The sequence below is a fragment of the Microchirus variegatus genome, assembly GCF_963457635.1.
Source record: "Microchirus variegatus genome assembly, chromosome: 21".
In the NCBI taxonomy this organism is placed as follows: Eukaryota; Metazoa; Chordata; class Actinopteri; order Pleuronectiformes; family Soleidae; genus Microchirus; species Microchirus variegatus.
The window spans coordinates 4,942,479-4,970,040 of record NC_139822.1 but is presented as its reverse complement, the minus strand read 5'-3'; the positions used below and the strand labels follow the sequence as shown (position 1 = coordinate 4,970,040).

Genomic DNA, 27,562 nt, shown 5'->3' with positions numbered 1-27,562 from the left:
CACACCTATGTATAACTTCTGGTGTAGGGTATGTGAGGACCTCTCAGCATGTTTTGGTTGCACCATACCACCTTCACCAGCACTATGCATATTGGGGGATTTAAAAGCATCCTAAGCATCGCCGAGAAAACTATCCTCCTGAGTTGGATAAATAAGAAACACTTAAGTTTAAGCCAATTCATAAATCTAACATCAGACCACATCTCCATGGAGAGAATGTCTGCCTCTATAAAAAATCTTGCCCACCTCTATGTCCCTCCAGGATGCATACACCTCCCCACATACATTTAGGGCACTGGGAGGAGGTATGGCGGGCCTGATGGGAGTTGGAACCACCACATGGTGGGGCCACTCTCCACGGCCCCTGACGATCTGCTGCTCTCCCCGCAATTTTATCGCATTATAGACAGCAGGGTTTGGTGGGTGAGGGAGCACGTTGACGTCCACTGTCTGCCAGCAGTGGTGCATCTGTGCCACACTTTCCCCCTCCATTTTAATCCCACACTAGTTTCCAACATACCTCATATCTCATACCCCATATCACACACACACCACCAAGTCATCCCCTGGTGGGCGGGGGTTGGGGGGTTGGCATGAGTACTCTCCCGGTTACCCGACCCCTGCTCACTCCTCGGCCGAGTTGGGGGCTGGCTGTTTGGGTGGGGGCGGCTACGGTGGCTTGGGGGTATCACTGGATGTGGGGGGATCGGGTCGCCTTCGCTCGGCTAGGGGGGACTGGGGGGCATTGCTGCTGTCCATTACGGCGTACCTCCCTGAAGGTGCGGTGGTGGGCGGCTGACTACTTACCCGGTCGGGGGGCCGGCGCTGGGCATAGGCACTCCTGGATGTTTGGTGGGGACCCTGGCGGAGGCGCCACGGGGTCGGCATGGTGGTTCCTCTGACCTCTATTCCTGCCTATGCTTGGGAGCTCTGCCCTGGACTGGCTTGGGGGTCTTCCATCTTCAATTTCGGGGGCCCCCTGGCTCGGGGTCCTACGTGGGCCTCTACCTGCCCCTCCTGGGGATGGGGGGCATGCGGTTGGTCTCTGATGTGTGGCGGGGGTAGTTGTGGCGGGTTCTGGGTGCGGGAGGCCTGGGCCTCTTCGATCTGCCTGGATGTGGGCTGGCTTGGCCTCTGTCTGCAGCTTTGCCGCCGTCTGCCGCCGCGGGCTGACCCTGTGTGGGGGGGCTTCCGGCCCCCACCCCTCCGGCTGGTCTTCTGCAGGGTGGATTTCCCCAAGATAGCACGCATACTGTTGTAAACCTGGATACCCTCTCTTGATATGGTCATTAACAATTACTAGAAACCATACCTATTATACAAATTGATGTCAGTCAAATTGTTTATGTTCTGTTCTGTGAAGAATATTCTGTTTTGTATAACTTTAATTATTTAATGCGACACACCTAGAGACTGTCACTGTTAATATTGTCTGCGCATCTCTCTCTCCTGGTACTGGGCAGGACAGTACCTGGGACATGTAATAAATAAAATAAAAATAAAGTGAAGGAAACCAGATGAGGCAGACTCACCATGTTTATGGGGTCCACCGGTCCAATGCTGTTGACATATACGGCTGTTTCAATCACTGTTGGCCTCACTGAAATATAACAAAAGACAAACATCCCTCACATAGACAGCAACAACTTACAAATCATTGTACATAACGATCCATTCATCAATTATTAATCAACTGCTGAATGAATTAACTATTAACTATTTATACAATCCACCAGTTTTTTATTATAAGTTCTGTAATTTCAACTTCTTAAAGGTACAGTGTGTAAAACTTATTGGTAAAGTTGTTTCAAAAAAAAAAAAAAAAAAAAATGTTTCAAATTGTTATGGAAATGTTCTGCCACTGGTGAAGAATGAAATAGAGAACACGTTTTTATTTTCATTGCAAGGAAATGGTCATTCTTCACAGGAGTGATCCAAGCTGGAGAAAGACCCTGAGCAAAGTGTGCTCCACATTTATACCCTTGCAGCTCCCCTTTTACATTCCTCCAACAGGCAAGAAATCTACCTTTTCAGGGCGTAGCTATTCAACTCCCCTTTTTCATTCCTCCAGTAGACAAAGAGTCTGCCATTGAAGCCGGTGCTTTCACTACGCTTTGTCTACTGGAGATATCGGGGAGCTGACTCCCTGTGGATGTTGTAAGAAGGTGTCAGTTCAGGCTAGACACAATACACAATATACAATACACTATACACAAAGGACCTGGTATTCTGTACTGGGCAGGTATAGGGTGATGGGCAGTTTTAGCTCTGAGTCAATTCAATTCTTTTGCTCCCTTTGTCTCTGTGTTGTATGGTGGTGGAGCTGAAGGATGAATAGGTGGGTTGCCGTCGAGGTTTGGATCCAGCTTCAAAACCGCCAATTGTGAAAACTAAGAAGAAATCTGCAAGTCTGGTGTTCTTTTATTTCCTTCATATTTTAAAATTTTCTAACAGAAAACCTTATTTTTTACTTCTCATTTCTATATTTGTCTTCTAATATAGATATATTTCTTAAACTCAGCTGTCCAAACATTTTAAACTTTTACCCCCATAATTCCTTCTCATAACATTCACAATCCCCTCCGTGAGTCCAACCTCAACGGAAACTCCATTCCAAATTGAGGTTGTGCACAACTATTACAAGACGTCTCTGTAAGGGCCTCTTTGTTTTTAAGGGACAAGAGCCAAAGACCTAGTTTCTGTATTATCGGACAAAATAACAAAAACCTTTATCGCTTTGTCTGTGCTACAAGCGAACAAAAAAGCAAAATCACTTATTTTTAAGTGATTAAAAAAAAACCAGGTTGCGTCAATAAATGCTACAAGCAACAAAAAACCAGTCAAGCTATTTCATTTTAAAATAACAAGACTTGATCTTGTCTATGCTACAAGCGAAGGAAAAAGCAAAATCACTTATTTTAAGGCTTTTAAAGTGATTAAAAAAAAAAAAAAAACAGGCTGCTTCGATTAATGTGCCGGCCCAGATGATCACTCGAGGGATCCCAGCTCCTGACACCAAATTGTTGTGGAAATTTTCTGCTGCTCGTGAAGAATGAAATAGAGAACTTCTGCCGGCTGACAAGTTTTTATTTTCGTTGCAAGGAAAAGGTCAAGGTCGCCTCCTTAGTGTGTTGGAGAATATCTAGCCACAACTATATGATTGTATATTTGTTGGTACTCACAAAGAAATAAATACAAGTAGAAACACACATCTGCTGCACTTGTCAATGCAGTGTCCTGTCACACAACACAGTATCACATGTTATGTTGCATGGATTGGTTGTGGGTCTGTTCTCTCATAACACCAGTAGAAGCTAAAAATCTGAATCTTCCTTATGTCAGGACACAAGTTCTTTTGCACTGATTCTTTATCTCAGGACATTACCCACAGTCTTGGATCCTTGAGTTGACCTGTGTAACTATATGTAAAAATAAAGATTATGTGTGAGAAATAAGGTTGACTTGTGTTGGGACCTAAGCCATGTAGCTGTAATCCATTGTTCTTTGTCTAAGGCCACCTTGCTTGTTCGCTGGCGCAGAGGACCAACAGCTGTCCACTGTGAGCCAACCAATGGCCCGTCTACACTCCTTGACTCCAACGAACTGGACCGGACTCAAGGACAGAACACACACCTTGGTATTGGCTCACAGTAAGAGGCAAAACTGTTCTGCGCAGAGTTAGATTAACATTCTGTGTTTGTTAACTTTTCTCTATGTTTTACGTGTTGGATTGCGCACCCACATGTTCATATTTGTGTTTTCTTTAATTGTGCTGTTTTACTGCTTAAAACATATCTCCGCTACTGCAGCCGCATCTTGCATCGAACACGCTTCTACAGCCATGCCGACATGTGTTCGGTCTGAGATCTGCGGCCTGATGTTAATGTGTTTTTGGCACCATCTTAGGTGGAGGCGTGCATTTACAGTCACTGCTATTGTGCATGCCTCCACTACTTTGGTTTCAGAAAGGGAGTGGCTTAGCTTGGCCACCAACCGCGTCACTCTCTTCTCTTATCTTACAAACACACGCTGGTGTTTATGTTGTATATTGTGTGATTTTAGCTCTAGCGAGTAAGGTTTATTGATTCAAATTACTAAATTCTCATTATGCATTAATGTGATCATCCAATTAACTTTGGATATTTAATTTCAGTGAATCAAATTGTTTATTGATCTTTGTTATTTGATTAATAATTACTCTTTTTCACTTCAAGGGACAGTCTGTATTTTTAGTACATGAATATTGTGACAAACAGGGGTTGAGAGGGTCAGTGCTCAAATTGTCTTTTCCCTGATTTCAGGATGGTTACCCGATCGAAAGTTAAATAATATTTAATAATGTTTTTCCATAATATTTAATTCAAAAAAATATATATATATTCAAACAGGGTCTCTGCAGGTTTCAACAAGTCAAAATTAAGACTTTTTTAAGACCATAATGAATACAATTTAAGACCCATTTCAAATCCATACAGGCACAGTACAAAAGACATGAAGGAAAATTGGAGCCACAAAGCGTTGAACTTGCAATTCGGTTTACTGTGGGCTTTCATTAAGTTTTCTCCGCTGCTATGCTGAGCTGTAACACACCACGACGCGCACACAGCACTCTAGCTAGTGGTGCTCACCGGGCAGCACAGGTGGCCTACTTTAGTTCCATGTTGTAGTTATGTTATCGCATCCTCAAAAATAGAAACATTTCAAAGCGAGACTTTTTTATGCATATTTTAAATAAAGGTAATGTTTATAGTTTTTTAAGACCTTTCAAAATTGTATTTAAAGTGGAATTAGACCGGAAGTTCCTATTATCGCAGTTTTTTTTGGTGTGTATCAGCGTCATTACCTTGTTTATGAAGCCTGAGGGTTTGAAACAAACAGTTCAGCCATTGCTGAGAACGTTGTGTTTTATTGTAATCTCGGGGCTCAACGAGATCACTGAAAATCCCGTTATAGTTACGTAAGCAGCGGTTCTCCTGAACAACCGATCGTCCTGCTCCGGGCGGTAGTCCGGGCACATCCGGTTGCGTACATTGAACCGCAGAAGAAGAATAACGTCCGTTGTGGAGGTGTTTCACGAGCAACAGTGTCATCTGACTCTGGGTCTGACTCCGGTTTAAAGTCATAAAGGGACTGCGGCGGGGAGTCGTGACGAAGCTATTTTTAAACACTGTTAAAACAATGTTTTGATAATGAGTAGCAATGCATCCACCGCTCCAGAGAGGGAGCTGCGCTTCTGAGAGCTGACGTGATAGATTACGTCACTTCCAGATACCTGGCCAATCACAACACAGGTGGGAAGGCTCTACGCTGGCTGGCCAATCACAACACACTCTGTCTTCTCGGGCGAGATTTATGGCTGAAATAGCGCGACTGACAAGCGCTTCGAAAAGGACAGATTTCAATCGGCTCGTTTACATCAACTAGGAGGATTTTGACCATAAAAACAACTTAATATATGTAAGTAGACCTCCATAACTCACATATATGTGCAACAGGACCACTCTATGTGACCTTTAAGACCTTTTAGGAGATTTTAGGAGAATTTAAGACATTTTAAGACCCCGCAGATACCCTGTCAAATTATTTTTTTAAATTTTAACTTATCAATCAAATTATTGCCACCATTGTTGATCCCCGACACTTGCCTCCGATGTCAGGTCGCAGTTTGTTGTCATAGCCCTGCAGCAGTTTATTCAGGATCAAAGTCACATCACTCTCATAAACCTTCGGTGACAGGACCCAGGTCTTATTTATGGGCACATCTTCATAGTCCTCCTCTTCCTGTTTACTGGGCCCAAATGCTGTGCTGTGAAGTAAATAAGAAAAAAAGAGTTACAAACAGAGATGTATAATGTTTGCATAATAATTGTCATATTACTGACAATTATTATATGAAAATCATATAATGAGTGTTAATACAAGTATGGAGTTAGTTTTGGCATCACACAGGTGATACTGAGACTGTAGGACAAAAATAAATATACTATACATAAAAATAATATAACATTAAATCATGAAAAAGAGACAGAGTCGAAGGTTTTTTAAATTGCAATATGTGCACAGAAATCTTCTCTTTGTCCACTTGTCAAAACTTAAAACATATGCTCTGATGAATGGTTTCAGTTGTTTCAGTGGCAACCACCCCCACATTATTCTTCAACTGATGTTTTGATAATGGCTTTCTTGATGACGCTGTTGCTATACAGCACTGGCATAACATCATAGGCCATAGAGCAAATATATTTTGTGCCCCCCACCTTAAACACAAGCGCACGATTGTGCGCACTGCACGCACACACACTTGCGTCAAATATGTGCACACAATTTTGAAGCAAAATTAAAACTTCAGCTACAAGGTATAGGATCCACAAATTATTTTTTGCAACTGTGGTCTTCCTCAAAAGGTTCGCGCGATGATATGATATGTGTGTCTTGCTTCATGTTTTATACAGGAATATATGACAAACGTGCCACAGCACAGGAAGTGGTCTAATCAGGTCAAGACAAAATATATATATTTTTCTGTTTGACTGAGTGAAACTTAAGATCAAGTATATGACAATTTTTTTTTGATAATCATACGCTTACACCTCACAATAAAAGTAGGTAAAATAAGCAAAATATTTAAGTTAATTAGGAATTTGTCACTGCTGAAATTGGACTGTGAGCAGTTTAAGGAAAGTTTAACTTATAACTAACTTACCCCTAACTTTGTCAAATAAAATAAATGTTTTATTGATGTCATATAAAAATACAGTAAGACTTTACAGACGCACTTTAAATATATGTGTAATATACGGCAAGATTTTTACCTTATCAAAAATCCGTCATAATTATTTTACTGTTATATTGACTAGAAACATGATGAATGATCACTCATTCTGACTTTGCTGTCTCTTCAGCCTCTGATCCATGACAGACCTTTGGGTCCAAGTGCGCAACATTCCGCTTTACGGTACACAACATGTAAACAAGGATGCCTTTGGCAGAGTTCGTGCCAGAGCCAATTAAACCCAAATGGATACTTTCAGAAGAATCTAACAAACGACATAGAGAGTCTAATTGAGCACGAGACAAAACAAGTTAACTTTGGAAAGGTTTTCAGTTGATGACGACATGCTCCAAGACAGTCATCGAGTTTGGCTTCTTCCTTATGACTAGCTGGTGTTGCATCAGAACTGATCATAATAATTATGTCTGGTTGATATGGTTTGGTTTCGGCCAGAAAGTTTTGGTAAACACTGATGCCGGCAGACGTAAGTGTCGAAATGCAGACAAGTGTGGCTGCTTCCAACATGGCTCAGAGTGAAAGCACAATATTGTATTTTAGTCTTGTGAGTACTGTAAAATATAATTTTGCTGTTGTTGCTTTTGGTAAAGAATTTGATACTTGAAGTTTAGGTGGTGGGATATTCTGATGGAGACATTTGCTGATATAACACCAGCTTGCTATGTCTTCAGTTGTTGCACTCACTTGAGTTTGGCTGTGTTATCCAGGTTGTTGTTTTTATCATTAATTCCTAATAAATAACTATGTTAGTTGCTGTGTTTTAGTTAGCAAGGGGATGAGATACACATTAAGTAGGTTATAATAGTATAGACTGCACAAAACAAATACTGAATTTCTTCATTAAAAACGTTATTCAAATGTCAGTGAAAAGTACTCCAATAAAAAAATACATATTTCTATTCATGTTACCAAAGTTAGTTCAACAAGAGTTCTGATAGTTATTGTTTCATCATACTGGAACTCACAGTTCCCTGGGTAGAGCGGATTGAGGAAGCCAACAAAAGGAAATGTGCCAAGTATCAGGAACTGGTGGAGGAGTGCAGGGGCAGGGGCTTCGAGGCCATGGAAGTTGGCTGTTTAGGTTGCTCTCTCTGTAAAGTCCTCGGCCAACTGGGTGTGACAGGATCAGCCAAGAAGAGGGCCATTAAATCCCTGAGCGAAACTGAAGAGAAAGCCACGAGGTGGGTGTGGCTGAAAAGGGCAGATATGTGGCTTGCTACTGGGATGCAAGCTAGAACGCCGGGGCGAGGGTGTCTGATGTTGCGAGACAAGAACAGTTTGGCCGAGACAGTTGACAGCTCGGAAAGACAGCCCCCGGGACAGCATGGGTTGGCACCCCATGGCCTGTATCTTTCGTGAGAAAGAACCCGAACAAGCTATGGAAAGCCCTACAGAGAAATACCCCCAGGAGATCCCGAGAGGGGGGAAAGATGAGATCTCCATTCAGACAGACCCAAGGTTAACGACCCCCACAAATGGACTGACTACGAATATTATGACATGCATCTGCAGCAAGACATGCAAAAACCAGCGTGGCCTAAAAATCCACTAGGCCAGAATGAAATGTTTGGAGCGGGAGACCGAGGTGCAACACACAGGTCCTCTTGGACCTGGTGAGACGCAGGAGGAGCCCGGACGGGAGGCAACCCATAGAGTCCAGTCCCTCCACATACCTGAGTCTCCCAATCCTAGCAGAAAAGTTCCACTGCAGCGGATTACATGGCCCCCAGCAAGCAGACGGAGTGAGTGGCTGAATCCAAGCCACAGCCAAAAGAGAGGCTGACAGCACACTGCAAGCAATGACCACCATCATCGTCAGCTATGGCCGGGAAAGATTTTGATGGATTGAGAAGAGTGTCACTGAGCACACCCCCTACACCATGAACCATAGGGCCGCTAAGATACATCAACTGCATTAGGAGCTTCAAACACTCAAAAACATTTAAAGAGAGCTACTGAGGAGGAGAGGCAACCATCAGTAGAGCTGCAGAACATTCAGCGGAAGAAGGTGATAACCCTCCACAGAGCAGAGTGGCATAAGAGGCGTTTGTCTAAAAAGCTGCTCGGGGACAAGTGCAGCAGCCGGCTTGAGTGCTCAAGAGAGGAAATTAATCGCTTCCTCCAGAACACCATGAGCGACCCACTGAGGAGACAAGACCTAGGGCCCAACAAAGTGCTAATCAGCCCTGCCCCACCAGCCCGCTCAGCATCTTCCCCAGGCCCCAGTGGCATACCTTACCTTGTTGCCCATAGCTTGAAAGACCTTGAAAGTGATCTGGCGAAGGGGGAGAGTGGCCGACCAGTGGAGGTGTGCAGACGGAGTTTGGATTCCCAATGTGGCAGAATTAAGATGTCATAATTGATGTCCAGTGTGTACCTTTAATTGCGACACTTACTTGTCGACCAGTCACATCTGATCGTAGTCTATATGGGTGGCTGTCTCTTGACTTCTCCCTGATGCCGAATGCACGCCCTGCTTCCTGTCCGTCCCGCTTCCGCATCGCAGGTATGAGCGGTGTGAAATGTTTGTGTCGGTGCGTGTTCATTCATGCAGTAAATGACAATCGCTATTTTACTCAGGTTGCCTAAATGCAGGTCCCCCACTTCTAGACGTGGATCTTTTACAGATAGTGCTTGGTAGGTCTTTTGTTATCTTTTTGAACGTAATCACATGATGCGCAATTTATGAATGGGTGTTTAATTATAGGGTGCCTCGGATAGTGGCTGCGTGCGCACAGAGGGTTCACTCCCCATGCGCTTCGGTGAATATAATTGCACTGAGATTGGTATGTAGACTTGTGCCTTTTTCACATGTTGTTTAACCATTGAAATTTATATTTTTAACACAGGTCCTTCATGTTGACCAAGGAACAACAGGCCTGGTTTGGCGCTCTGGCAGCTCCAGGCACATTCCCGTTTGCTGCGCTCTTCCTCACGCTGCGCTCTTCCTCACCCTGCACTGTCTTCCACAGTACAGGAACGCTGTTTCTTTGCCTTCAGCCGGAACTGCTTTGCCGGCAGTAGAAACTTTGTCCACAGGAGGCAACCTGTATCGCTCAAAAGCATCAACAATTTTACTGGGTTTAATTCATTAGGTCTTATGCCGTTTGAGTAGATAGAATTTAGCCACATTTACCTTAATTAGTTTGTTTATTTGTTGAATTATTTGAGTAATGACGTGTCTTTTTGTTAATTGTGTTATTTCTCTCATTTCCATGCACCACAATTTTGTTTATTTATTTTATTTTGGGCAATTAATTTAGGTTGGACATTATTTTTGATTGAATATTAACTGGTATTGTTTACTGATTATTTTATTTTTGATATTTTGTTTATTGATTATCTTATTTTTGGTATTTTGTTTATTGATTATCTTATTTTTGGTATTTTGTTTATTTTCCTGGTCGGTGACTAAATCCTATTCCTCCTCGTGTCCTTAGGTGCTGAGAGCCGAAGATGGTTGAGGCTGCTTTTGGGTGGTGGTGTTTCCGTGTGCTGTGTGATCTGCTCCCTCCTTAGCCTTCCTCACCACTGGTAAGCCTCAGCCCTACATTTTCCCCATCCCCTATTTTAGCTTTTATATGTTGTTTTAACCTCCTGTTAAAATGATTATAATAAAGATTATTGTTGGATGGAACCACGTCTCAAGTTCCTTCGTATGATGAACCTGCGTGTCCTTATTGGGGTATTGTGATCTTAGTTCAATTTTTGAATTAAATATTTTCCCTGGATTAACATTTCCAGGGTGGCGTTGTCATACTTTTATATTGAATGATAGAGCAGTGTATTCCTTATTCTTTAAAGACCTTATCACCCTCGTGCTGCCACACCAAGGAGGATGACTCATCAAATTTCGAACAATCTCACTACTGAGTGTGGAAGGGAAGGTGTTTTTCAGCATCGTCTCCCGAAGACTGACTGAGTTTCTCCTCAAGAACAACTACTTTGACACTTAAGTGCAGAAGGGAGGGCTTTCTGGAGCCCCTGACTGTCTAGAGTACACTGGTGTAGTCACACAGCTCTTCAGAGAGGTCCAAGAGAACAGAGGCGACGTAGCTGTGTTGTGGTTGGACCTCACCAACGCTTCCGGGTCCATCCAACACAAACTAGTTGAGCTTGCGCTACACCTCCACCATGTTCTCAGCAAGATCAAGGACCTGATCCTGGATTATTATGGAAATTTCAGGCTCAGGGTCAATTCTGGGTCAGTAACGTCACACTGGCATCACCTTGAGAAGGGAATAATAACAGGTTGTACCATCTCCATTACCCTTTTCGAATTAGCGATGAACATGGTGGTTGAACATAAAGGCTGCTGAGGTAGAATGTAGAGGGCCCCTATCCAGATCACCCCCAGCTGGGTCGCCTGGGCGAGGGTGTCTGATGTTGCGAGACCAGAAACACCCATTAAACCCAGGATAAATCACTGATGATGCATCCATGAGACCTTTTAAGTTTAAGTGTCACAGAGGTGGAGGAGAACATATCCAGAACAGAGGTCCATTGTTGCTGTGAGGCTGCACAGTGGAAAAGGAGTTCCAAGTAGAGGGTGGTCTCTGAAGTGAATGCTACATTTTAGGCTTGACTTCAAACTATTCACATTTTCTATTTTCCATCCATCCATCCATCCATTATCTACCACTTTATCCTCCACCGGAGGGTCGTGGGGGGTGCTGTGCCCATCTCAGCTGACATAGGGCGATAGGCTGGGTACACCCTGGACAGTTCGCCAGTCCTTTTTCTATTTTGTTTGTAAGTATTTATATATTTTATCAATATTGGGTACATTTATTATTATGACTGAATTTAGTTTTGGGTTAGATGTTCTCTTTCTCGAATTTCATACTGTAACTACTGTTGCCAATAAATTATCCTATAACCTGTAGTAATAGTACATGCCTCTAATTTTATTTTAATCATTCTCAGATGAGGAGTTCCTAACTTTTTCGATGGGATAGAAGCAAAGACTCTGAATGTTCTTTCATTTATTTCAGACTGTATACCACTATGTACTAAACTCACTTTCCAAGTACCATTTCCTAGGTGTTTTGGGTGAGTTACAGTGTGTCACTAGCAAAAGAGGGATCATTTATTTTGAACTACTGAATAATTCCACCCATTATACAAACTTGTGTCACTTTAGTGGTTGTTGACTTTATACAGTATACATTTATATTAGAGTTTAGATTCTCTGCCCGAGCCCGACCCGGCCGGCCCTTGATCGAGCATTTGTGTTTTTTCTCCATCATCGTGTTTGCGTGGTATGTTATAGCATGTCGTATTGTGTGAACTAGTAAAAACCTGCAGCCATGAACGCATCATTTAAAAACCAGGAAGTGTATCATCATTAGCAACATATGCGTTCATGGAAGCGGATCTCAGCGGCTCTGTTGTTGTTGTAAATTAGACTGTGGCAGCAGGTACAAGCTCCTGCTGTGGGGAGGACATGGATGACGGGTACATTTACGTCTCACATATTAAAAAAAATGTCGGGTTTAAATGGGGCTCGGGCTCGTAATTACAGTTAATGTGTCGGGTCGGGCTCAGACACAACGGGCTCGGGTCAGGCTTGATTTTTTGGGCCCGATCTAAGCTCTAATTTATATTACATTCATTTAATTTACCATTTAACCCTAACCCTGCAAACTTTTATTTTTCTTTGCCACTTCTGTTCAATGCTAGACTCTATTCATAAAGGCAAATTCTGAATTGATAAGAAATTCACATCCACAGATGTTTTATTTTTTAAAGCTCCAAAATCAACTGTATTAGCTTACACTATAAAATATAATTTATTAAAACATGTAATTTAATGTAGAATTACTGGCTATAATAGTTTTTTTTTTGTACGTTGGTATATAGCTGCTAGTCTACATGCTGATGTGTCCTTGGCCAAAACACGGCAGCGTGTGAATGTGTATGAAATATGAGCAATAGAAAATGCATGTATGAATGTGCAAGTGAATGGGTGTGAATTGGTGAATGGAAAAACTGTAGCGTAAATCAGCTTTGAGTGGTTATCAATATAAGAAAAGTGCTCCAGACCATTTTCTCATGTCTGACCACCTGACACAGAGTTAACACTCCCAACACACATGCCAAATGCACACATGCTGTTCTGTTGGCTCATTTTCATACACAACGAGAAAAGGATCATGGATTAATTCCTGTTCCCCCAAGGCTGCAGCACATACACAGGTAGTAAACAACACGTTTGAATGCAGCAAAGTCAACGTATGTCATCAAAATCTGCAGCCACAAACAACAAACGCCTCCTCTCATCAGCTCATCCTCCCAATCCAGACTACACTCTTACCAAATTCCGAGCAGGGCGAAGAGCAGCCAGGGGCTCATTGCTTTTTTCTCCACAGCTCTGACAAAGAGCCGCTTCATCCTCTGCTCCACAGCTGAAAAGGAGTTGGCAGAGGGAGCCGAGCTTGAAGCTGTATCCGTGGGAGACGCGAGGCAATAGAATGTTTTTTAGTGATGTTGTCTCCTCGTGTCTGTATGCAGCCGGGACGGGTTGGACGCAGCAGTGGAGGTTAGGTGCAGGACATACGTAAATGGTGTGTGTGTGTGTGTGTATGAGAAAGATGAGAGAGAGAAGGGGGAGGAGGATGCTGATGGTGGAGCGCTGACTCAACTCTAGTCCATCTGCAATGCCGCTAACCAGCTTCGCTGACACATGCTGCTGCTCTCACGCAAAACAAACAACCCATGTTTCTCCACAAACACAGATGGATTCTTCTTCTTCTTATTATTATTATTATTATTTATTGATATCTAATATCCACTGTGATGTTGACTAGAAGCAGCCTAACAGGAAGTACTTGTGTAACAGCAACTGCTGTGTCACAGTGACGGATTATTGGTGCAGGACGCACCCCAGCACCTCAACAGTGTATTGCTCAAGGGCACCTTTACAGAGGCACGAAGAGTAGAAAGTGTTAGATTAACTCTCAAACGAACAGTAGTACGGCTTGGTCAAGAAAATCAGGTGTAATCTATCCTGGTCGTGACCGCGGTGAAATCAGTTTCAGGTTGGACATTGAACGGAAATTCGTTCCAGAGCCAACGGCACCCTCCTCCTTCTCTAACCAGAGATAGGTGCACGATCACGGCTTGTTCAAAGTCCGACCCATCGCTCTTGACTTCCGAGGTCTCATTCAGGGACCGTCAACAAATTACAGTTTAAATGACAATATTTTACAATATTTTAACATTTTATTTTAATTTACAATAAAAATGTATTTAAACAATATGGGAGTTACTAAAATAGAATTAAAACAGGTGTGTCGAAGTCTAGTACTATGGTCCTGTACTGATTTGAAGCCTTTAGGTCACATGACCTGGAAGCTATTGAACTAAAATGCTATTATTTACATTAAAACATATATATATATAAATACAGTGAAGTATTTAAATGGAAAAAAGAAAGGTGTGTCTTGATTAGGCAGTCTAGTGCTATGTTGCTGCACTCATTTGGTGTATTTAGGTCACATGGCCTGGAAGCTATTGAGCTAAAATGCCAATATTTACATAACAAAAATATATAAAACATATTGGAGGTATTAAAATGGAATAACAAGAGGTGTGTCTTGACGAGGCAGTCGAGTACTATGTTTTTTTCACTCATTTCAGGTCATTACGTCACATGACCTGGAAGAAAAATTGTTAACTTAACGAAAGCATTAAAATGTGTTAAAAAGAGGTATGTCTCATACAGCAAGTGTAGCTCTAGTGCCCTACACTAATCTTCAGTCAATAAGAAGCTCAGGAGGTAATATTGACTTTAATATTTAATTGAAATTAATTAATAATAAATCATAAAGCACAATACAGTACATTTGAGCATTAAAGCTCAATAGCTTTAAGGTCATGTGACCAAGGGGATCAAAATCAGTGTAGGACAGTATAGCTACACTTTGCTGTATGAGACGCACCTTTTCTTTCCACATTTTAATGCTTTTCATATTTCTTATGAATTTTTAATACACAAAACAGTACATTTAAAGGGACACTGTGTAGTATTTATGGATTTATATTACCCAAAATCCACTTTTGTATACATATTATGTGCTCCTGCATTGTCTAGTCGCTGTATAATATTCTTTGTTTTATTTTCGTAGTGTTTCAAAAAGTCATGTAAAATAACTTGGTCGCGGGCCGCTACTGCATTGCCACGACACCATGTTTCTACGGGAGCCTGTAAGGACAAACCCGAGAGAACAAATCGAGCGTCACTTTACTTGTAGCGGAAGTCCCGCTTCCACTGATGGACCAGGAAGTCTGAGGTATAAACAACGTACGTGGAAAGGTACTGGTCAGCTGGAGAGAGCGCCGAGACGAGGCTGAGAGCTGATCTTTTTACGCGTTTAGAATGGACCACACGTATTTTACAGCGGATAAAGGAACACCAGTACCTGACCGTACGCCCGCAAAGAAAAGGAAAAGCGACGCTGGAAAACGTGACCGCGACAAAAGACGGCAGAAATCACGAGTGAACATCGGTGTTGCTTTCCCGAAGTGGAGAGCACTGATGAGGGACAGAGGGTTACGCACTGATGCCGACCTCGCTTGTTTTCTGCTGGACAGGTCATTTTACATACTTATCTAAACGTTACTTTTTGCGCGATAGCAGTCACTAAACACAGGTTAGTGTGTGTGTGTTGTATTACTGTTCGCCCTCAGTGGCACCGAACGTATCTTGGCTCTGCAAATGTAAGTACGTTCCCTGCTAAGCCCATTTAGAAACGGCTATGTGAAATAACTATCATTACCAGTTATTGCGGTGACAGTTTGTGTGAACATGCACCTAGCTCGCTATTAGCCATTAGAACGCTAACACAGTATGAAAAAAAAAATCTATTAATTTCGCTATCTTACATGTCTTAGATCAGTGCGAATACGATATACAAAAGACACACTTATACAGCTGAATAAATACTAGAACCTCATCTGCTGACACGGAGAAAGACGACGAGGACGTTTGACCTGCTGAGGATACCGTAGCGCTCAAGGAAGGGAGGGGGTGAGCAGAGGAGCAGCTTGTTGTTGTAAATTTCAGCCTCTCCTCTAGATGTCACTATAAATTACTTACTTCACCTTTAAGCATTAAAGCTCAAGTCATGTGACCTAAAGATTCCAAATCACTGCACAAACATAGTACTAGACTGCCTCAAGACACACATCGTTTTATTTCAATTTTTTATATATATTTTTAACGTAAATATTATTAAAGTATTAGTAGAGTATTAAATTGAAATAGGCTGTTCATCGGTTGATCAAAAGTTTAAGACCACATCTCAAAAAAAAAAAAAACTCTAAAATGGAAATAAAATCTTGTTAATCACCTCAAAAATTTGTTTCGGCATGCTTGATGCTAGTGTTTCCAGGATGCTGGGGCGGATGTTGCTCCGAGTGGTGAAGATGGCTTCACGGAGGGCATCCACTGTCTGGAACTGGTGTCCATTTTTGTAAAATTCCCTTGCTATCCAACCCCAAATGTTCTCAAATGGATTTAGATCAGGGGAACACGCAGGATGGTTCAAAAGAATGATGTTACTTCTCTGGAAGAAGTCCTTTGTCAGGCAGGCATTGTAAACTTGTAAATTGTAAAGCTTTGTCCAGTTGAAAAACACAGTCATTATCACACAGATGATGATCATGAGGGATGCCCAATGCAACATCTCCACATAGCCAGCTGCAGTTTGACACCTCTACACAACCTGAAGCTCCGTTGTTCCATTGAAGGAAAAAGCCCCCCAGATCATGATGGCGCCCCCTCGATAGCTTCCAGGCCATGTGACCTAAATACACCAAATAGTGCAGAAACATACTGCCTAGTCAAAACACACCTCTTTTTATTCCAATTAAACACTTTTAACAACAAAAAATTATAATTTTTTTTATAGTTTTTTTTTTAATGTAAATATTAGAATTTTAGTTCAATAGCTTCCAGGTCATGTGACCTGAAGACTTCAAATCACTACAGGACCATAGTACTGGACTGCTTAGTCAAGATGCACCTCTTTTTATTCCATTTTAGTACCTCTCTCATTTTTTGAATCAATTCTCAATGTAAATATTGTCATTTAAACTGTAATTTGTTGACAGTCCCTAAATGAGACCTCGGAATAAGACCTGGAGGACGTTTGATGTGGATCTGTGTTCAGTCACTTCAGTGTTATTGGTGACTTCACTTCACTTTCTAGGATTCGGCCTTAACTCTGTCCGCACCTGCAGGGTCCGAACTGATACTGGTTTTCAACAATAAAATTAATTTCCGATTAATATTGATGCAAACACCAAGCTGGCAGACTGGCAGAATACGTTCGGGGGTCTGACAGCTTTTTTAATAAATACATATTTATAAGCATAAACATAAATGTATGTTCAAAAGGAAAAAAGAGCATGAGAACATCAGCCTAGGATGTGAAGACTGGGAGTGACAGATAACCTATATGAAATCGATGATGTTTAAAATGCGTGGTTTGGGGAAAATGGGCAGAGTTTTCTAGGATTCAACTTTAACTCTGTCGGACACCTGCAGGGTCCGAATTGATACTGGTTTTCAACAATAACGTTATCTTTGTTCTATACAAGCCTTGCGTCAGCAGAGTCTCTTACTGCATCCATCATTTCACCACCTGTTATTTAAAGAAGGAAGGCCGGGTAAACAACATGTGTTTCATGGATTCACTTCAACTTGTTAATGAAACATTTCACTGTAAAAATGTGTCCAGCTGCTGATGTGCACAAATGTCGTTGAAGACTGTCACTGTGTCTTCAACACAAAACACCATGAATAAAAGTCTCTTGTTGACAACATGACATCCAGTGGAGTTCCGAGCCAATGCAGCAGTGGTCCACAACATCTCCATCATTTTAACTGCAGCACCACCTGCAGAAGACAGAAATGCATGGACATCATTGTCATATAATGGTTTGAGAGGTCACATTGACTATGAAGATTAAAATCTATTCTGTTCATCTTTGACAGAATGTTTGTAACACATTTTAAAGGATTTCCATGAGGTACTATAAACATTATCACTTAACAAGAAGAAGAGAAATCTATTAATTTCATCCTTTACTACGAGAATGGAACAAACAGATGGACCTGGCAGAGAGGACAGAGTTAATGATATTGCTTTTCTACCAGCATGATTACATAACGCTAACACTTTAACACTTTCACTATAGTTTTAGTGTCAACGCTGAATTTGAATACATGACTTTTACGTTTTTAAATCAGATAAATCATGAAAGCCAGCTTATTTGGGAACTAGTGCTGGCCAAGTTAACAGCATTAACGTCTTCAACGTGGCGTGACACGCTTCTTTTTCCTTTCAGTCGTCATGTAAACACGTCATGCGTTAAGGGCCCAGCATTATTGGGAACATTATCCAACTCAAAAGGTATGCTTTTAATGTTTCTGCAATTGAACGACTCTCATCTCTTAATTCTTCACAGATTTTAAATGCATATAGGATTGTTTATTATCCTTCCCATTCACAGCTTTCCCAGACAATGGAGATATTAATATTGATTCTGTTTACAAAGCAACCACGTTATAAATGATGCAACATCTCTATTTTTTGATACTGACCCCGCCCCTTGAAGATGTCAACCCTACTACTGCTAGTTGTTTTATTTAAAGCGGAACTAGACCGGAAGTTCCTATTATCGCTGTTTTATTTGGTGTGTATCTGCGTCATTACCTTGTTTATGAAGCCTGACGGTTCGAAACAAACAGTTCAGCCATTGCTGAGAACGTTGTGTTTTATTGTAATCTCGGGGCTCAACGAGATCACTGAAAATCCCGTAATAGTTACGTAAGCAGCTGTTCTCCTGAACAACCGATCGTCCTGCTCCGGGCGGTAGTCCGGGCACATCCGGTTACGTACATTGAACCGCAGAAGAAGAATAACGTCCGTTGTGGAGGTGTTTCACAAGCAACAGTGTCTTCTGACTCTGGGTCTGACTCCGGTTTAAAGTCATAAAAGGGACTGAAGCTATTTTTAACAATGTTTTGATAATGAGCAGTGCATCCGCCGTTCCAGAGGGGGGCGCTGCGCTTCTGAGAACGGATGTGCTGGATAGTACTGGCCAATCACAAGACTCTGTCTTCTGGGGGTGAACGTTCACTCTGAAATCTCGCAGCAGACAAACACTGTCAGCAAAGAGGATTTCAATCGGCTCGTTTACATCAACTAGGATGATTTTGACCATAAAAACAAGTTAATATATGTAAGTAGACCTCCATAACTAACATATATGTGCAACAGGACCACTCTATGTGACCTTTAATGAAATTTTAAATGTCAAATGAAAGTGTTGCTTGGCACTTTCCTGTCATGTTGCCCACATGTAGTATCTTCTTGTATCATGCAATGTGATTGGTATTCTCCATCTCCATATATTGGCTTCAACACATAACAAAATACTTCAGACACCAATTAACTACAATATAAGTTTGTGTCTACCTTATTAGCGGCCTCAAGTGAACTGATGAGTGTGTTTAACTCATCTCTGTTCATTTCCACAGTGACACGCTGGAGGTGTCCATTCTTTCTCACATCCAGATTGAGACCAAGTAGAGGAGTGTGGAGAGACGAGATCTTATCACTGGAAAGAGCCAACTGGAGGAAGCGGACAGGAGAAACAGATAGCAGGGGAAATGCGAGGCGACATTAGGGCATAGCAGGAACAACATGCAGGCATCAACTGTGTTTGCTGACATCATTCAGACTTGTATATAAACTGAGTTCAACATGAATGGTTGTCCAATAGTTTGTCAAGTAAAATTAAACAGAACATTAGCAAATAAAGCATTGATTCACCTTCAGCTGCCAGTCAAAATCCTGCAAAGTGGCACAGGAGATGGAGTTGGTTCTGTCCAGTAGAGCATGATGAATCTCCTCCTCTCTGGCTCTGAGCACACTCAGCAAAGCCTGAGCATGACCACTGTCCACATCTGCAAGCCCAGCCAACACCTGTCCACAGCCAGCAGGAGACTGAAAAATCTGACCTGAGAGCAGTCTCTTAATGGACGTCATTAATTCACGTCTTACTGTTTTTAACAGGTTTGTTCAGAAGGGGTCAACATGGCACTGTTTTGAGGGGCTGTATTGAGATTCTTCTTATTATTATTCTTATTATTGTTATTGTTATTGTTATTGTTATTATTATTATTATTAATAATATTTTACAACTCACAGTGAGTAGTTGTTACTGGTGAATTAATTCAAGTTGATGCTAACAGCCACGTTTTACACAACTCAACTCAGTTACTTCTCAGCACTCAGTTTTAGATGCTAACATAGTATGAAGCCCTCCTTCATACTGTTAGCATCTAAAACCACAATCTGATACTACAGTCAAGATCTGAACACAAGATAAATTAGGTTTAACTGTAACTTTCCTTTGACAGGGTTCCAGACTTTCTGCATTGGTTGCACTGGTGCGCCTAAGCAGAAAATTTAGGTGCACCCACATTTTTCATTGCCTCGCCTTTAACGCCAGAAGGAAGGAGGTGTCAGAGAGGGCGTTTTAGAGTAATTTGTATATAAATGTATGGATGGAACGAGGGCGTAGTGTGTTACTCATTCACCTGCGCACAGTTTCATGTTTGATGGGATGTATAAAGAGAATAATTTATACATTTATAATTCTGAGAATTTCTTTGCGTACATACTTTTCAAATTTTGTGAGTACGCCATCTTTCAGTATGAAAGCTGCGCACTCTTTTATACATGAGGCCCCTGGTGCACACAGACAGCTCTTTTATTTCTGCGCAGTGCTGTCCCTCTCCTGCGCCGTGCTGCACGGCTCTCAGGGCTCAACTTATTCAACGTAGACTGGATAGTTTCTCTACACACACAGTTTTTCTCACAGTTTTATCCTTACATAAAAATAATGATCTTTATGACGAGGATCGAGTAGTCATGATGAAGTGCAGGTGCAGTGACTTGGGTTTCAATCGGCACCTGGACAAGGGGACGCTCGCTGGTTACATGGGGGCGCAGCACCTGTTCTCTATTTATTTGTTATTTAGATGTTCATATCATACAACCTAATCTTATTTGCACCTGGTCCCTTACCTTGATCAATATCTCATTAGCTGATCAATCTTAGAACTCTACATAACTCATCTTGCTATGAAATTATACATCCATCTACCTACCCTTGTTCATATGTTAAAATTGTAAGGGTTTGACAATTCAAAAAAAGGTTATTGATGAATAACTAAACTATTTTAAAGACTATTCTATAGTGTTGTATTTTATATCATGTTGCTCATGGCCAAGTGGAAAGGGAACTTGGCTTGTGACAGGGGTTCTGCACATGACCAAACATTCTCAACCTTGACTCTCTTACTTAATCTCCAAACCAAACCTGAGCAGTCCCTCAAATATACTAATTTCTAATCATGTCCATCATCATCACCATCAACATGGTCACTCCCAATGAAAATCTCAGGATGTTCAGCTTTGCAACCTCCAGCTCCACCTCCTATCTTTCACACAGTGACACTGTCTCCAAGCCATAGTGAACTATATGACAATAAAATAAATCTTGAATTTTGTTAAAATTACATTACATCAGAGATGATTTATAAATAACACTTATTCGTCCAAGATCTGTGGGAGATTTTTAGATTTTTCTTGTCCCAGTCTCACCTCTTCGTCTGAGCTGTTGTTCCCTACTACCACGTGGAAGAGGGCAGTCAGGGAGTTGAGAAGCTCCAGCCACTCCTCCAGGTGCCAGGTGGCACTGTAATCCTCCCTGTGAGGAGGCTCCCGGCCGCACAGTCCATCCACCACCCTGTGACAAAGCTGTAAGGATACTTCTGTTAGGATTAGTGTTTGGCAATTGGTGGCATGAAAAAAAGAAAATTTAGTCGAACCATGGTAATTTTAATTTTCAATTCAATCTTTATGTGAGACTCTCTCAATGTCCATAAAATAAATAAAAAAACAACTTTAATAATAACTAATAATGGTTTACTTAAAGGGACAATGTGTAGTATTTCTGGGTTTATAAAACCCAAAATCCACTTTTTTATACATATTATGTGCTCCTGCATTGTCTAGTCGCTGTATAATAGTTGTTGTTTCATTTTCGTAGTGTTTCAAAAAGTCATGTAAAATAAAATGGTCGCGGTTGCATTGCCACTGTTAGCAGCGAGACGCCATGTTTCTACCGGAGACTGTAAGGACAAACGCGAGAGAACAAATCAACCGTCGCTTTACATGTAGCGGAAGTCCCGTCTCCACTCTCTCCGCTTCGTCTGCTACGGCCGCAGTAGCTTGCCCTCTCCCTCGCCTCACAGACCTCATCTGCTGACACGGAGAAAGACAACGAGGACGACATTTGACCAGCTGCGGATACTGTAGCGCTCAGGGACAGGAGGGGGTGAGCAGAGCAGCAGTTCTTTGTTGTAAATTTCAGCCTCTCCTCTAGATGGCACTATAAACTTCTTACTTCACCTTTAAGCACTTAAAGGAGACATTTCTCCAAGTTAACCTAGTTCCCTGTTGAAAATACCTTAAGGATGAAGCACCATAGCAGTTCACCCTGCCAAAACAGCCCTGTTCAGAACGGTTTTGAGTGCCTGTTTTAAAGGCAAATGAGACACAGGAAACTATGTCAGCGTCACTAAGGCTCCAGCAGCTAACAGCAGTTAGCATTTGGAAAAGCTATCATTTGCCAACTCTAGCCGGCACACTGCCGTCATATATAAAATGTATCCACTGGACATGTATATCCTCTGATGGTGGAAGTTTGTGTAGAACTCTGTGCTGCACTGTGCAGCCAAGAACAGAACACTTCTGCTCTTCCGGATACTATTGCCCTCGCGCCCCATGTTTTAGGGACACTTTGCCAACTCATAGGGTCTCCAGAGTCCCAAATATAAATTAAAATGATTAAAAAGTTGATTTTGCATAATATATCCCCTTTAATAATGATGTTGAATAATAGTACACAGGTTCCCATGCCCCGAGGTGGGAAAACTTGTTCAAAAACCTATTGTGCCTGCCACTCATACACAAAGGACCATCTTGTCTCCAGAAAGCAGGCTTAGCAGGGCTCACAGTGATGGCCAGTCTTTAGATATGTGTGTTTCAATGAACACCGTTTACTATTGAATTATGCTTTTTCTATGCTTAATACATCTTGACATTACATTAGTAATAAATTCCTATCAATTCTGCAGCCAATCGTGTCAGTCATCTGTCAGAGTGATGTGAGGCAATAAACAGCAACATTAGAGGTTGGTTTTTTTTGTCTCGACTGCCAGCCACAACCATCCCATTTGTTTTCCTAAATACTTTGAAATCACTTTCTGTTCATAACGTTTTATTAATAATAATAATAATAATAATAATGCATTATATTTAAGGCGCCTTTCAAGACACTCAAGGTCGCCGTACAACAACAAAATAAAAATAACAAAAGGTTTTATTATATTAAAGGTATTAATATGTATACTGTGCAAAATATCCTTTAAACAAACATTTCCCTCTTATACATGTAAAATTAATGGGAATATTTTCGCATTAATACATTTGTCCAGTGTTGCCTTCCCGGATGCCTGTCTGTCTGTCTGTTACTCGCATATCTCTCCCATTGACGCACGCAGTGCTCGACTGGCAACTAACTGTGGTGTTCACAGTAAACAGTAGTTGCACTGCCTTTTCAACAGGATAGCTCATGTAGGCTCAACAAGTCAAACAGCTTTATCTTAGCTTTATCTCAGTACCCCAAGCACAGACTATTCACCCACCTAAATTTTGCACGGGCACTGCACTAGGTTTCTAAATTTAACCTAGTGCTACTGTAATGTCCATTGTTGTAATGACATAACTCACGGTTGGCAGGACATGTTCACAGGACGAACTCATCACAACTGAAACTTCTGCTCTGTCAATGAGCTACTTCACGTTTCACAGCTGTAACATCTAGTCATTTTAATAAAATAATTTCCCCGTATTCTTCCTTGAAGCGCCGCTTATTTACTTACTTTCAGACAGTCCATTACAGGAATTCTGCTCAGAGAAGCCGCCATGTTTTCATGCACTTCCGCCTGGTCGGCAGCTTGATAAGCGTCACGTGGTACTAGAGCTGCGTTCACGTACCTTTGGAATAAACATCCTCGCCATCTGTGCTGGTTGTTGTTGTTTTTTTTTTTGGTTTGTTTTTAAACCAAGAGAATGTTATTAGTATTATTGTCTTGGACGGAGAAAGAACAACATTACGAGCATTTAATGTTACATTGGATATTTGCAAATGAAGCAGCTCTGAACTGACTGAAACGAAAACAACTTTACATATAAAAGCGATGTTCTGAATCGTTTGAATGCGCAATATATCGCAAATTTCGGCAATGCATACATTTTTTAGCTAAAATTAATGTACGCATATATCATTGCTGATACTGAGAAGAAAGTGTAAAATATGCTAATTTGACTGGAATTCTGTTGGAGAATGATGCACCGTGAAGCAGAACGCCTCACCGCTATAATGTTTCACATCCTGGTTTGTGCTGCAGGCTGGTTGTTTGTGAGCGAGGAGATCCTGTGATTCGTGCCTACGGCGACTGTGTCCGACGCGATACACGGGTACTGCTGCTGTTCTGACTCTTCTTCAAGCACAACTCATCAACTCATCGTTTGCAGGGTAAGTGTGATATAATGAGAGTGACTGCTGTTACTGCGTGTGAGTATCGGAGCGGCTATCCGTTTAAGTAAAACTGTAAAGGAAGGTGGGAGACAATAACAACCCTTTGCACAAGCCTGTGTCAACTGACTCTCCTGTAAACTGCTGAACTACACTACATTATGTAATCTGAGATCCTTATTGCAGTGTCTAACTCGTTCTCTCGCTTATCATACGGAAGTGATATGCAACAAGCTTACTGCAAAAACAATGTGGTATCGTGTGTAGTATTACAACAAAGAGAGGAAAACTGCCTTAGTTTTCACATTTCACGTTTTTCATGTTCGTGTTATTAATGCACAGAGACAAAATTCTAAGATGAGATTTGTTGTTTTTGAAATGCCATAATGACCAACAGTGTAATTCATTCTCAATAACTATTGCAACACATCCAGAAAATGTTGACATCATTAATCATTAAATGTATATATATATATATATATATATATATATATATGTGTGTGTGTGTGTGTGTGTGTGTGTGTGTAATAGTAAGTAATAAGTAATATCACAGCAAATCCGTCACTATTCCACCTCCTTCCATAAGCCTTTTCTCTTTAACTGTGGTGAATACATGAATTTTTTATAATTAAAAAAAAAAGTATTATTCACAACGGAAAATGTTTTGCCATCATAATTAAGAGTACACATCAAAATAAACAAGACAGAGGTGGAAAGAGTACTAAAATATTCTACTCAAGTAAAGGTACCACTATTTTGATAAATAATAATCCCGGTCCCCAAGAAACCAGCAATCTCAGGACTAAATGACTACAGACCCATGGCGTCGGTGGTCATGAAGTCTTTGAGAGACTGGTGTTGAGCCACCTGAAGGACATCACAGGCCCCCTGTTGGACCCCCTGCAGTTTGCATATTGGGAAAACATGTCAGTGGATGATGCAATCAACATGGGACTGCAGTATATCAAGGTGATCCTTTTTGTGGACTACAGCTCGGCGTTCAACACAATCATCCTGCACTCTAAACTCACCCAGCTCACTGTCCCAGCCTCCACCTGGATAGCACCCTGGTAATCAGCACTGGCGCCCGCAAGGGATGTGTGCTCTCCCTACTGCTCTTCTCCCTTTACACCAACGACTGCACCTTGAGTGACCCATCTGTCAAACTCCTGAAGTTTGCAGATGACACAACGGTCATCAGCCTCATCAGAGATGGTGACGAGTCTGCATACAGACAGGAAGTGGAACAGCTGGCCATCTGGAGTGGTCAGAACAACCTGGAGCTGAACTCGCTCAAAACTGTGGAGATAACAATGGACCTCAGGAGTAGCCCCCCGCTCTGCACCAGCACCATTCTCAATAACTCTGTGTCTGCTGTGGAAACCTTCAGGTTTCTGGGTTCTACCATGTCCCAGGACCTAAGGTGGACACTGACTTGACTCAATAATCAAAAAGGCCCAGCAGTATGGAGGTAGATTTGTGTCTTTATTATTTAATTTAAAAAAAGTTTGCTTCAATCTAAATATATATTTTCACTCAAAAAGACCTTCACTTCAATAAAAAAACCTTTTCAATCAAAGAAAAAAAGTGCTTGAATGCAAACAAAATATTTGAGACTCAAAATATTGCATTTGAACACTGTTTTTCTTTGATTGAAAATGTTTTCTTTGATTGAAGTGAAGGTTTTTTAGTGTGAAGCAACTTTTTTGATTGAAGTAATGTTGTTACGTTCCTTAGTTCTTTTTCCAGGGGAACAGGAACAGCAACACGACAAACCCAGGAGTCAGACAAGACAAAGTTGATGGGTATTGAAAAATGGTTTTATTTTTGATCTTAAACTTCAACTTAAACTCACAGCTTAGTTTACAAAATGTGGTGGAGGAAAGGAAGGAGATGGAGTGCCAAAGAAATGAAATCAATAAAACAAAACATGGCCTATTCTAACTCTTAGTCTCCAAACAAAAGAAAACCCTGTCCTCTCTAAAAAAAAAAGTGATTTTTTTTAAATCCATGTTGTTGCTTGGTTATGCTCTCCCCCTTCACAAAAAAGTCTCATTATAACCAGAGAGGCTGTGCATCACCACGCAGCACTGGAAATAAAGTGCCGTGTTCAGTGCAGACGGAGTTGCATTGTAGTTGTAGTGCTGTTGCCGAACGAGATAATCCAAACTAAGGCGTTAGCGGTCCCTTTACTACTACTACTACTGGGTTTATTTAGGGTCTACTGGTTAGCAGATTGGAGGCTGACAAACTCTCATCTCATCTCTCATCTCATTGCTAAGTTAACATTAGGCTATGTTACCTTAGCTGAATCAGCTGGATAGATCGGAGTTTGTCAGCCTCTCATCTGCTACCCAAGCAACAACATGCAGCGTAACACACTCTCACCACGACTTTCTAACATAACAACAACAAGGCACACACACTTCTTGTGTCACTCACTGTCGTTATCATGACACAACAGTGCTTAAAAAAGCTCCACTCCACCACTGATCCCTGGCTTGCTGGCGACCATGACTTGCTTGTCAGAAAGACGACGTTGGTGTAGACACTTGTCACTCAAACAAGTCTGACCAATGGGGAAGCACCCTCCCACTGCGGGATATTTGTGTCAAAATGATTAAAGGCACCATCTGTAACAATGTGGCCAAAAAAACGTTACTACACTCAAAATCAAAACACTGTGGCGAGTCGTCAGAATCAGGTAATCAGTCGGCTACACAAGCACGTTCATAACCTGGTTCTGATCGCTTGCAGTGAGCTGGGTCCAGACACAGTTCGTTTGGGAAGGACGGAGAGACAGTGTTGTTTGTGTAAAGAGTTTGTTTATTTGTTATTGTCAGCAAAGGGAAAACAAATGAAAACAACTGTTCCTGCTGTGTCTGCGCTCCACTCTCTCTCTCTCTTCGTGCCACTCTCTGTGAGTCTCTCCCTCCGTTTATGTCTCTCTCTCTCTGTCTGGATCCAGCCTACTGCGATCATCAAAACCAGGTTACAAACGTGCTTATATAGCTGACTGTTTACCTGATTCTGTTCAGCTGTCTGATCACGGTACCTTCACCACACCCCACTTGTTTGCAGAACAGT

At 41.6% G+C, this 27,562-nt stretch overlaps 2 protein-coding genes across 4 annotated transcripts in view; both read right to left on the bottom strand.

Annotated features, from left to right (window-relative positions):
• gabrg1 (gamma-aminobutyric acid type A receptor subunit gamma1) overlaps nucleotides 1-13,932 on the bottom strand; it is a gene marked incomplete at both ends in the record, with an annotated part of 30,621 nt that extends 16,689 nt beyond the window's left edge. The window contains 4 exons of the mRNA XM_083907794.1: nucleotides 1,533-1,600; nucleotides 5,646-5,806; nucleotides 13,107-13,233; nucleotides 13,929-13,932. Coding sequence (XP_083763920.1) covers nucleotides 1,533-1,600; nucleotides 5,646-5,806; nucleotides 13,107-13,233; nucleotides 13,929-13,932 — 360 coding nt within the window. The remainder of the gene's footprint in view (nucleotides 1-1,532; nucleotides 1,601-5,645; nucleotides 5,807-13,106; nucleotides 13,234-13,928) is intronic.
• Nucleotides 13,933-16,762: 2,830 nt separating this feature from the next.
• On the bottom strand, nucleotides 16,763-23,882 carry commd8 (COMM domain containing 8). 3 transcript variants are annotated; one of them, XM_083907855.1, is made up of 5 exons: nucleotides 23,820-23,882; nucleotides 21,475-21,630; nucleotides 19,636-19,788; nucleotides 19,279-19,434; nucleotides 16,763-18,965 (listed from the first exon to the last, which is right to left on the bottom strand). In XM_083907855.1, the coding sequence occupies exons 1-5, from the start codon at nucleotides 23,862-23,864 to the stop codon at nucleotides 18,906-18,908; spliced, it is 570 nt and encodes a 189-aa protein (XP_083763981.1). In that variant the 5' UTR covers nucleotides 23,865-23,882; the 3' UTR covers nucleotides 16,763-18,905. The 3 variants fall into 3 exon arrangements, with proteins under 3 accessions (XP_083763981.1, XP_083763982.1, XP_083763983.1); XM_083907856.1 differs by having other exon boundaries at nucleotides 16,763-18,941; XM_083907857.1 differs by having other exon boundaries at nucleotides 16,763-17,693.
• Nucleotides 23,883-27,562: the final 3,680 nt, after the last annotated feature.

Bases quoted from the DNA above. Each gene is read 5' to 3' on its own strand.
- commd8 (XM_083907855.1), bottom strand. From the start codon at position 23,864: ATGGCGGCTTCTCTGAGCAGAATTCCTGTAATGGACTGTCTGAAA. The intron at 19,435-19,635 runs GTGAATCAATGC...CGCTTCCTCCAG, and splicing joins ATTTTGACTGGCAGCTGAAG to TTGGCTCTTTCCAGTGATAA. The intron at 18,966-19,278 runs GTAGACACAAAC...CTTTGCTGACAG, and splicing joins CACTTGAGGCCGCTAATAAG to TGTTTGTCTGCTGCGAGATT.